This window comes from Spinacia oleracea, chromosome 5, assembly GCF_020520425.1.
Source record: "Spinacia oleracea cultivar Varoflay chromosome 5, BTI_SOV_V1, whole genome shotgun sequence".
In the NCBI taxonomy this organism is placed as follows: Eukaryota; Viridiplantae; Streptophyta; class Magnoliopsida; order Caryophyllales; family Amaranthaceae; genus Spinacia; species Spinacia oleracea.
In genome coordinates, this window is record NC_079491.1 from 122,269,693 (window position 1) to 122,281,493 (window position 11,801).

Sequence of the window (11,801 nt, forward strand, 5' to 3'; positions counted from 1 at the left end):
GAAGGGTCTAGGAGAAGCATAGTACATATTGGGCATCAAGATCTACAGAGATAGATCTAAAAAGATGATTGGACTTAGTCAAAGCACTTATATCAATAAGGTGCTTGATAGGTTCAAAATGGTTGACTCTAAGCGAGGCTACCTACCCATGTCTCATGGAATGACTCTACGCAATACTCAGTGCCCAAAAATACTAGATGAGAGAAGACAAATGAGTGGGATTCCATATGCATCATTGATTGGTTCAATAATGTATGCTATGATATGTACATGCTCGGATGTTGCGTATGCACTTAGTGCTGCGAGTAGATACCAGTCAGACCCAGGAGAGGCACATTGGACTGCTGCCAAGAACATTCCGAAGTACCTGAAAAGGCACAAAAATGATTTCCTGGTCTATGGTGGAGATGATGAATTAATTGTTAAAGGCTATACGGACGCAAGTTTTCAAACCTACAAAGATGATTTCAGATCACAGTCTGGGTTTGTCTTCTGCCTTAACGGAGGTGCATTAAGCTGGAAAAGTGCTAAGCAGAGCACTATTGCGGATCCTACAACTGAAGCGGAGTACATTGCTGCACAAGAAGGAGAAAAGGAAGCCATTTGGCTAAGTAAGTTCATAGGTGAACTTGGTGTAGTCCCCTCAATTAAAGAAATAATAGCTCTATATTGTGACAATAACGGAGCTATTGCACAGGAAAAGGAGCCTAGACACCACCAGATAGTCAAACATGTACTTCGTAGATTTCACCTTCTACGATAATTCGTGGAGAGAAAAGAAGTCGAGATAAGCAAGATTGGAACTGACGACAACATCTCAGATCCATTAACTAAACCTCTGTCGCAAGCGAAGCACAACTCGCACACTGCAGCTATGGGAATCAAGCATGTTAGAGAATGTCTTTGATGTCCTTAATGAATGTTTTAAATTTTTAGAGTTTAATACTTTGTAAAAACATTTTGGTTAACCATTCATAGAAATGAATAAAATTCATTTTTCCCTTTAATTATGGTTTATCAAATGATGAGTCCTTTCAATTTGACAAATATTCAAGATAGACTGTCAGGACCAGTCCTGTGACTAAGAAATGTCTATCAAGTGAACTTGAATGTCAAAAGTTAAAAATGGTCCCTGGTCGGAAGTTTTCTATAAAGGTGGATGCATAGAAAACGCTAGACGACTAGAATGCAAGATGACTAGTAGTTTTGTTTCTTGAACTATGTGGACATGGCAATGTCGCAATCATTTGCATAGATACTTACTTGATAATATTAGTATCGAACAGACCTAAGAAACTTTACTGTAAGAGATGAAAATATGTCATAAGGAAATTTCAGTATATTATTAGACACTAATTCTCAATACCTGAGTGATTTGAGATTACTTGTTTGAGAACTGGTTACTTTGAAGTTGTTAAGCATCACACCGTAAAATGAGACTATAACGGCAACGCTTAGGTAATCACCTATCAAACGAAGTCTAACCTCAAGATCACAAGATTGGGATTGTCCACCCATATATCGGGATGAGATGCCGAAAGTTGTACAAGGCCACTCGGATAGCTAGAAACTGTAAAATGCATGACCGTGCTCAGATGAATCATAGGCTATGATTATCTGTTTAATTGATCAGTTGAACTCTGACACCGAGAAATAACTCGGGACATAATAATGCTGACTACTCTTACCTTATGTTCATGAGCAGGCATCGAGCGACAAAAAAATTAGGAAATGCACAAGGACAAGTGGGAGACTGAAGGAAATAATGCCCTTGGTCCAAGTTTGCATTTAATGCTAAGTCTAATAAATGCGGTTCAGTATTAATTAACAAGTTAATAATTCAGTGAGATCAAGTGATCTGAATGCCTAGCTATAGGCCGCTTCAGTTCAAGTGAAATTAATGAATTATCCACAACTTACTCTTAACTAAACCCGTAGGGTCACACAAATAGTGCGTGAACAGATCAAGTATTTAAGTGAACATAATATCTTAAGTACTCTATTATGGTAATTCGGAAATGATGGATCTAGGTTCCAGTGGGAGCTAAAACCATCAAAAAGGCAAAAGGGAATATTTGCCGGAAATGAAGATATTGACGGAAACGGAAATGTGGTTCATGATGGAAATATAAATATTATCCAAGTCGAATATATTTCCGGAAACGGAATATGGTTGGTATCGGAAAATATTATCGGAAATAAAAATATTAACGAAAATGGAAATATTACCGGAATCATAAATATTGCCGGAAACGGAAATATTACCGGAATCGGAAATATTGTCGAAATCGGAAAATATTATCGGGATTGGAATTATTAACGGAAACGTAAATATTGTTCGAATCGGAAATAAATTCCGGAATCGAAAAACGAATCAGAAGCGCGACGTGCGAATGCTCGACGGACGAGCTTGCGAGACGCATGGCCCAGCGCAAGCGCCAGGCCCAACGCCAAGCAAGCCTGCACGGAGCAAGAACGCTTAGGCTGAGCAAGTGCAACATCGCCCAACTCATGGGTCGGATGTTGTGGCTTGGCGCCAAGCCTTGCGTAACAACGTGGGCTTGGGGCGCACGCTGCAAGGCCTTTGGCCCACTGGTTGCTTGCACGCTAAGCAAGCTTGGGAGCCAAGCTTCTTATGCGTCAAGTTATTGTTTTCCTAATTCTACTATAATTAGATATTAAGGGTAGATCTGAAATACTTAGTATTTGATTATCCCTAGAATTCTAACGTTGATTAGTTAATTGATTCCTAATAGAATTCTAATTCCCTATTTCGACCCTATAAATATGTGGTTCATCATCATAATTTATACATCACAATTACAATTGCCTATCACCATTGTGAGTTTCCCGAGTGCCCATAAAACCTTAGAGAATATTTTAGTTGGTTGAATCTAAGGCGGATCCGAACGTGTTGTGGACTATTTACAGAGGGACGACACTTGGAGTCCTTTACTTGTTCTTGTTCGGTTTGGGAGCAGCTAGGGAAGGCACGCATCACATAGTATGTATCCAGAATTATGCTAATTGAATGTGTGGCAATTAATTTGGATTCCTGGCTTTATGGTTTTTCCGCATGAATTATATTGTTTATATTGTTCATAACCTTACAGGTACGTGGTCTGATTTGTGTCCAGTGCGCTATCCTATGTGGACCAATATCTACTATGCGACATTACACGTCTCATATGCTTAAGATAATGCCATGTGTCTAAATCCTGATCATACGATTGAACTTGGGATAAATCAATCAATGACAGCATATGCAAAAGAAGTCTGTCCAATTTTTCCATTTCGCACAAAAGGCCCAAAAGCCCATTTTTGTCATCAATCAGAATGGCTACACAAGGCAGGGGACACATGTCACCACCTTAAGGCTCAACCAATCATAGTGAAGGGATTCTAAGTCATTCCTTCAAACCTAGTACTATATAAATACCCAAATCCCAAGAGACAAGGACATTCAATTACACCAAACCACCAAATATTTTATGCTCTACCTTCTCTCTACTTTCTCTCTCTAAATGTCCTTACTTAGGCCATGTTCTGTTCACCTTATTTCCACTTATTTCAGGAAAAAATAAGTTCAGTTAAGTTCAAATAAGTTCAGATAAGTTCAGGAAAAATAAGGTTTGACCAAGTACAATTTATAACTAAAATAAGTTTTGATAAGTTTTAATAAGTTCAGTTAAGTTCCGTTAAGTTCAGATAAGTTCAGGAAAAATAAGTGAAAATCAAGTGAAAATCAGGTGAATAGAACACATCCTTACTTAGGCGTCGGAGAGAATATTCCGAGAAGAATATTCTTGTTTTGCAGGTCCGCGCAGAGATCGTGCCGTGTCAGACCAGAAACCTCCGTATCATCAGCTAATTGGAAAAGCCCACAACTCTCACTATATCCCCAAAGGCCAAATCCTAGCATAAGTGCCTTTTAAAGTAATGCATTATGCACTTAGGTTTTGAAGTTTACTCCTTATTCGTTAATGTATTAGTATTTGACGAAAGTGACAACAATACTGCGTTGATATTTTAGATCGACATAATAATAGCGCATTGTTTGTGTTAGTGCATGGAGTGAAAATGCGCAAAACTGATCAAATGACCCAAAAAAAAAAAAAAACAAACCCTTTTAGTGTACTCGTGATATAGACCTGTCAAAATAGGTTACCGGGTCGGGTTTGGGTCGGGTCATTTCGGGTATCGGGTCATAATCAGGTCGGGTCGTGTCTGGTCAATATTCCATCCGGGTTGAGCTTGGATCCGGTCGGGTCGATTTCAGGTCAGGTCAGGTCATGTCGGGTTTTTTTTATCCCGGGTTCAGGTCGGGTTCAGGTCTGGTCACATTTCGGTCAGGTTTGATTTCGGCAGGGTTCAGGTCTTATCAGGTCGGGTTTAAGTCGGTTTGTAAAAGGTAATTTCGGGTTCGGGTCTTATCAAGTCGGGTTTAAGTCGGTTTGCAAAACAGTTATTTTTGGGTTTAGGTCTTGGTTTGGATCGGATAATAATCTGATCAGATAGAATTCAGGTCGGGTCACTCTCGGGGACGGGTCAAACTCGGGTCTGATAATTAACCTATACATTTTAATTATTTTATATTGTAAAAAATATTGTTTAACTTATTTTAGAGTTAAATTTTATATAGACCAAATAATCGCGTGTTTTTGTCAAGTCAATACACATATAAAGTGAATATGGATTACGAACCAATGATTGATTTGGTCATCTCAAAATGTGAAGTGAAAAACATTTACTCCTGCAAATCGAATTCATTTTTGGAATGAGGGGTAAGTGAGTGGGTCTCGAGCCCATGCGAGTCTACTGTGTGATAGTGTAATCGTTTCTCTCGTTGTTGAGCATATTGATATAGGTCGCGCAGACGAAGAGACAGACTGTCAGTTAGGATGTTAGATTCAATTCTTACCTTTTATCTCATCCAAATTGCAAAAAATAGCTCGAAATTATTGTAAAAACAAGCAAGTTTTACTTTACTTTTGTTTATTTATATAAAAACGTTAAGTTGTTCAACACATTTTAATTTTTTCGCGTTTTAATTTTTCAGTATCTAGTAATAAATAATTAAAATAAATTTATCGTTGAAGTTAATATTTGGTCGTATCAATGACAAGTCGGGTTATCAACATGACGGGTAAATTGGTTAGCGGGTTATCAACATGACGGGTAAATTGGTTAGCGGGTTGTGACAGGTCGGGTCAATAGAAGGTTTCATCGAGTTACAATCGGTTTCGGGTTGACATCGGGTCGGGTATCAAATCGGGTTCGGGTAATTGTTTGGTCGGGTCAGTTCGGTTATCTTTCATATTCGGGTCGGGTGTAGGGTTCGGGTTCGGGTGTTACAACATTGGTTTAAAATCGATTATCGGCTTTTTCGGGTCGGGTTTCAAGTTTCGGGTTACCTGTTTTACCATAATTTCTGGTCATGGTCGGTCACGTGTTCGGTCGGTTCAGGTTGGGTTTTTAGGTCGGGTCAATTTTTGACAGCTATACTCGTGAACAATATAAAGGGATTGATCTTGACCCGAAGATGACTGCGATCTATACGTGACATGGGTAAACAATCGGACATGACCCAAACATAAATAGACCTGTACGATTGAGTAATCCGACGTGTTAATGACCCGATACCCAAGATGATCGATTCCAAACCCGACTAGAGTAATCGATTTGACAGCTCTAGTCGTACATAATTAAATACTCCGGGCGACAAAAGGCCGGAGCGACACTGCGACAGTAGTATTGGGCTTATTGGCAAAACATGACCCTACGCAAAAGAAGCAAACACATGATGTGTGTATTGGGCCGTGTTTTAGCCGCCCTTTGTAAACTGTGGTTCGGCAGTCGGCAGTTCGACACTATGTTTAGCTGGTGTCGGTATGGCAATCACATCCGAATTCGAACCGAGTCCGACCCAATCAGAAGGAAAATATCCGATTCGAATCCGAGAAAAAAAAGTCCGAATCCGAATCCGATTAAAAACATCCGAATCCGAATGGATATGGATCGGATATGTAGTCTGCAGAGACTCCGACTCGAATCCGACCCGAGTCCGAATCTGAGTGCATATTCGACCTGAAATTATTTCCAAGTGTATTATTTTTCGTAAATAACTTTTTTTAAAAGGAAGTTCCCAATATAATCTAATATATTTGATTAAAACGCATATATCTGTAATTTATTAGAAACTCATTAGATTTTGGTAAATGAGAAATAGGATTTCTAAATCCGCCTTATATAAACGTTTGTATTTCTAAATTAGTTTAAAATTAAAAAAATACAAGTTCTATGTAAGTAAAGTTAACACATGATTTGGATTTAAATATGGATATGGATTCGGATTTGGATATGCATGCAATTTTGTAGTCCGAATTTTAAATGGATATGGATATGGATATGGATGTGGATATGGATATGGATGTAATTTTAGAGTCCGAATTGTAAATGGATTTGGATATGGATGCAATTTTAGAGTCCGAATTTTAAATGGATCGGATATGGATTGTACTACATCCGATCCAAGTCCGATCCATTGCCATTCCTAAGCTGGTGGTAGGGCCATTTCATAAAGTGTTTTTACTAAAAGAGTGTTTTTACTAAAAGAGTGTTTTTACTTTTTAGCCATACAACTATACATGGAAGTGCGGTATTTATCATTTTATTGTATGACTTGTATCACTGTCCAACTGTAGATAGACCAGCAAAGGTGTGGAGGAGAGAGAAAAATCGAAAGCATTCGAAATGCAGTTGAGCGAAAATGAGGGAATCGAAGGGAAGACGATGGTGGTGACTGGTGGTTTGGGCTACTTGGGTGCTTCTCTCTGCCTCGAGCTTCTCCGACGAGGTGCTCGCCAGGTCCGATCCCTCGACCTCCGTTCAGTTTCACCTTGGTCCTCTCAACTCTCTCTCAATCCTGCCTTTCTTCACGTCCGAGGTACTCAATTCCCATTCAATTTCCATCCTTTTTCTCTAATTCTACTACAGATCATCATTCATTTTTTAATCATTGCTCAAACCAGAAGGTAATCTATGATTAGTGGGATTCGTATATTGTAATTAGTGCTAATCTAGATGAGTGAGAAGGTATTCTGCAATTCATTATTCTTACCTATTTTGATCCAAATCCCAATATAATCGCCTTTTTAAGTAATGCGTTATTCATGCTTAGATTTTGAAGTTTTTTCGTTTTAGTTATTGTATTGGTTTTTGACTAAACTGACAACGATGCTGCATTGAAATTTTAGATTAACATAATAATAGCGCACTATTTGTGTTAGTGTATGGAGTGAAATTGCGCGAAACTGATAAAATGAGCAAAAAAAAAAAACACACACCCTTTTAGTGTACTCGGGGACAAGATATCTTTTGTAGTTAAAGGTTGTTGAATGGAAAAAAGTCATTTTAACCTTGGGTACACCAAGGCACGTTGTGAGTGGTGGATCTAAGAATTTCAGTTTGGAGGAACACTTAGCAATGAAAGAAAAACGAATTAGGCAAATCCAAAAACACAATGTGACTAATACTGTAGTACATGAAGTAAAGAAAAAAAAGAGGAAGGGTGAGGAATTGCTTGTAATAGGACTACAACCTAAAACCAAGTGGCTTGCTGCACGAAATTTCATTCTAAGGTTATGGTGTACCTAGTACTACCTAGCTCTAGGTGTACCCGTGAACAAACAGATTTTGTAAGTACTTCATAAGCATTTAACGTATTCCATTAGTAATTAGAAACATGCTAATGCTATGTTAGAAAATAGAAAATCTTGGTTTGATGGATGGGGTATCAGAAAAAGAAACAAAATAAAGAGATTGTTTTATGTTCCTTAGGGGACATTACGAGCCAAAAGGATGTCAAGAAGGCTCTAAAAGGGGCGGATTGCGTTTTCCATGTTGCTTCCTATGGCATGTCGGGTAAAGAAATGCTTCAAAATGGTCGTATTGACAATGTTAATATAAATGGAACCTGCCTTATACTGGATGCATGCATGGATTTTGGGATCAAGAGGCTTGTCTATGTGAGTACTTGCAATGTTGTTTTTGGGGGAAAAGAGATCATCAATGGGGATGAAACTCTGCCTTATCAACCTCCAGATTACCATGCTGATCCTTATGGCCGCAGCAAATCCATTGCTGAACAGCTAGTCCTGAAATATAATGGTCGCCCTTTCAGGTGAGAAACTTCTACCCTGCAGGTACAAAGATGCAGAATATTTGACCCTGTATGTTTTTCACTGGTCTATCACCTTTTGCTGCTCTTTATTGTGAACCAAAAAATCGCTTTTTTTTGTGTCAATGAAGGCTTTATTTGGATGAAATTTGCCTATCATCCCTGCAGTGTTGACGTTCAGTCTGTTTTCTTTCCACCTAATCTATGGCATATTCTCACCGTTACCCCAATACCTCTGAGGCTCTGACAAGGCACCTATCTTGGCTAGACACTTCACACTTGCAATCTTAACCGCATAAAAGAGACTCTTAGCCTTACACCTACCTCCATAAGTGCAATGAATTTTATTTATTGACACTTGATCCAAAAAGCAACTGACTATCCTATTACTTCGTATCAAGCAAGAAGTAAGCATGACTTTACAAGCCCATCGATTTAATCCATTGTAATCATAGTATCGGAAAGGGTTTTCAGATGGAGAAGACGAAGGGATCCTTGATTGTATATGATTACACCCCCCCCCCCCCCCCTCCGCCCAATCCTGCCACAAAGGAGAATAAAACAATTCTTTCTTGGATGAAGCCAGTAGCATAAACTTTTTTTTTGTATATTCTGTGTCCTTATTGCTTTAAACTTTGTAAGAAATAACTCAAGCTGAATTGAAGTTGAGCAAGTTAATAGTTGGTTAGTCATAGATTCTGGGAGTGATCTTTCTCTTAAGCTGGGATTTATATAAATGTTTGGTTTATTCAAGCAATTGATCAGTTAGTGGCAATGGACTTTTAATGCAATTGTGCTCTACATCTTATCCTTCTTTGTCATCCAGGGAGAAAAATGGTGAACATCTTTACACCTGTGCCATTCGTCCTGCTGGTATATATGGACCTGGTGAAGAGAGACACTTTCCACGGATAGTGAATTTTGCAAAGTTAGGTCTGGTGGTATTTAGAGTTGGTGATCCAACTATTAAATCAGACTGGGTTTATGTGGATAATCTTGTAGTGGCTCTTCTATTGGCAAGTATGGGGCTTTTAGATGATATTCCTGGGAGAGAGGGATGCCCTGTAGCAGCTGGACAGTCATACTTCATCTCTGACGGTAATTTGTATAACCTGTCTAGAAATGGTTCACTTGAAAGGTTTCTGCTGTTAAACCAGATATAATGCAACAAACCTTTTCTCCAAGTGAATCCTTCCTGCCAGTCATACTATTTCATTAGCGCTGCTTTTATAATAACACGGTCATGATAATTTGATTGTTCTTTTGCAGGGTGTCCAGTTAATTCTTTTGAGTTCGTCCGTCCTCTTTTGAGGAGCCTGGACTATGATCTACCAAACACCTCATTGAGTTTACCCTCGGCTCTTGTGGTTGGAAATATATTTTTGGTTGTCTATACCATTCTTTACCCATGGCTTAACAAATCATGGCTTCCACAACCATTGCTTCTTCCTGCTGAAGTATACAAGGTCTTTATTCTAATCTTACGTTCTTAACTTCCCTTCTTTTCCTTGAGAATTGTATCTTCATACTATGATTCAAGGTGTATTTTCAGTACTTGATGGTTAAAGCTTGACTTGGAAGATGTAAATGGAAATTAGGAGGGAGAATGTCCTTGTGTTTGACTTTTGAGACAATGTTTCACCTATCCAAAGAATATGACGGCATGCTATTGATAATCTGTTAACACTAAATATCAGAAAGTGTGTTCTCTAAACAATTACTGGTCAAGCAGAAAAAAAGATGTTGACAAGAAAGACAAAGCCATTTTCTTCTATAGACCTTTTTCTACGTATCAATATCCTTGTGTGAAATCACAGATCATATCAGTGCCTTATCACATTATCATAATTGATTTGCATATTCGTGTCCCATGACAGGTTGGTGTTACACATTATTTCTCGTTGCTAAAAGCCAAGAAGGAGCTGGGTTACATTCCAATGGTGAGCCCCGAAGAAGGCATGGCAGCAACGATTTCATACTGGAAAGATAGGAAGAAGAGAAGCCTAGATGGGCCTACGATATATGCATGGATATTCTGCGTGTTTGGAATGTCTGCTCTGATAAGTGTCGCCCTCTTTCCAGATTTCGGTCCTCTTTCACCCATAAAAACTCTGGCTCTCTTCTTTTATCAATCAATACGTAATATACGGATAATTAGCTTTTTAGCTGTAGGGGCACATGTTGCAGAGAGCATTTACGCATGGCACCTTGCCAAAAAAGTGGATCCTGCAAATGCAAAGGGTTGGTTTTTGCAGACTTTTGTTTTGGGGATCTTCTCGTTGCGTTTACTGTTGAAAAGGGCTCGAAACTAGCTAAGCCAGCTTCTATGCTCAAATTTTTAAAGCATGTTTGAGATTTCATATCATTTAGCGTGGACATACATATGATATTCAAGTAGTCAAGCACACTTGAAGGATGTTGCTTTGCTTGTGTTTCACTGTCTTTTGTAAACTTTCTTTCACTAGCTTGATTGATGGCACTTCCCGTTGTATACTTTTTGTTATGATCTCAAAGTACATGATGTAAAATGTAATTAGTATTGGGCTCGAGCGATACCTTGAGTTATTACAGGGATAACAATTATTCTGTTACATGGAATTGATAATTGATTTTTTTTATATTTTTTTTTATTATTATTGTCGTTACCATTATTTCATGACCGAGCCGAAGGAGTAGGCTCAATATTACAAGGAGAAGACGTAATACTCTCCAAGTTCCCCAGCATAAAAGGTATTTCCAAAACCTCCAATACCTTCCTTTCTTGAACAAGATTTTGTTCTATAGATCTCTGTATTCTTGAGTTATAAAAAGTATCTCATTCATTCAGTTTGTTGATAAAAGTCGGATGATCAAACCTTGGTGACAAGATAGGCAAACAAGCAAAGATGCGGAAAAATACAGGAAATTTAAGGGAGGAGGAAGAAAGATGTTAATGATGACAACTTGACAAGAGAGGTTATTATCAAGGGAGATGGTTACCTTTCAATTCAAAACACAATTCGGGAACTCATCCTCCTACAATCTTTGCCCAAATTTCTCAGGCTGGAAATATATTGCTGTAACCTTTAACTCGTTTCTTACTGTTGCTGTAACCAAGAAGTGGAAGGTTTGAGCAACCTTTCACTCATTTCTTATTGTTGCTGTAACCAAGAAGTGGGAAGTTTATCAACTACTAGTAGTTGTGTAAGACAGCTTACATTTGACCCTTATCCCGAAACGGAAAGTTTGATGAAGAAACTATAACCCACTTGTCCACACTCTCCTGTATAAGCAACGAGCATCCTACAGCTGATTGAAATGAGCCTTGAAGCAAGATTTTTATTTATAGTTGTTGACGCTATACGCGAACAAGAAAAAGTGCCTTATCCTATAGGGTGATAAAGGTGCATAGGGGTGCTCGTGAACAAGAAATTTTGTAACAAATCACCAAAATGCAAACATTTTTATGACAAAGTTAATGCGAAATGAAATGCTCAAGAAAAAAACATACAAAGTAAAACAAATATTACTGATTGATATGTAATAAAAACTGGACAACCATTAATAAATGAAGAAATATACCTCAATGGTTAAAGCTTGGAAAACACACTATATAATGTAACTGCCGGAAGTTCTTAAATAC

At 38.3% G+C, this 11,801-nt stretch overlaps 1 protein-coding gene across 1 annotated transcript; it reads left to right on the plus strand.

Moving 5' to 3' along the window:
• The first annotated feature begins 6,677 nt into the window (after window positions 1–6,677).
• LOC110789808 (uncharacterized) lies at window positions 6,678–10,799 on the plus strand. The gene is made up of 5 exons (XM_021994509.2): window positions 6,678–6,946; window positions 7,840–8,182; window positions 9,006–9,277; window positions 9,449–9,645; window positions 10,057–10,799. Exons 1-5 carry the CDS (start codon window positions 6,754–6,756, stop codon window positions 10,489–10,491), a joined length of 1,440 nt encoding a protein of 479 aa, XP_021850201.1. The 5' UTR covers window positions 6,678–6,753; the 3' UTR covers window positions 10,492–10,799.
• Window positions 10,800–11,801: the final 1,002 nt, after the last annotated feature.

What these genes read in the sequence shown, in the direction of transcription:
- LOC110789808 (XM_021994509.2), top strand. Translation starts at nt 6,754, where the DNA reads ATGCAGTTGAGCGAAAATGAGGGAATCGAAGGGAAGACGATGGTGGTG. An exon ending in TGCCTTTCTTCACGTCCGAG is followed by an intron (nt 6,947 to 7,839) that starts GTACTCAATTCC and finishes TATGTTCCTTAG; the next exon opens with GGGACATTACGAGCCAAAAG. An exon ending in GTCATACTTCATCTCTGACG is followed by an intron (nt 9,278 to 9,448) that starts GTAATTTGTATA and finishes GTTCTTTTGCAG; the next exon opens with GGTGTCCAGTTAATTCTTTT.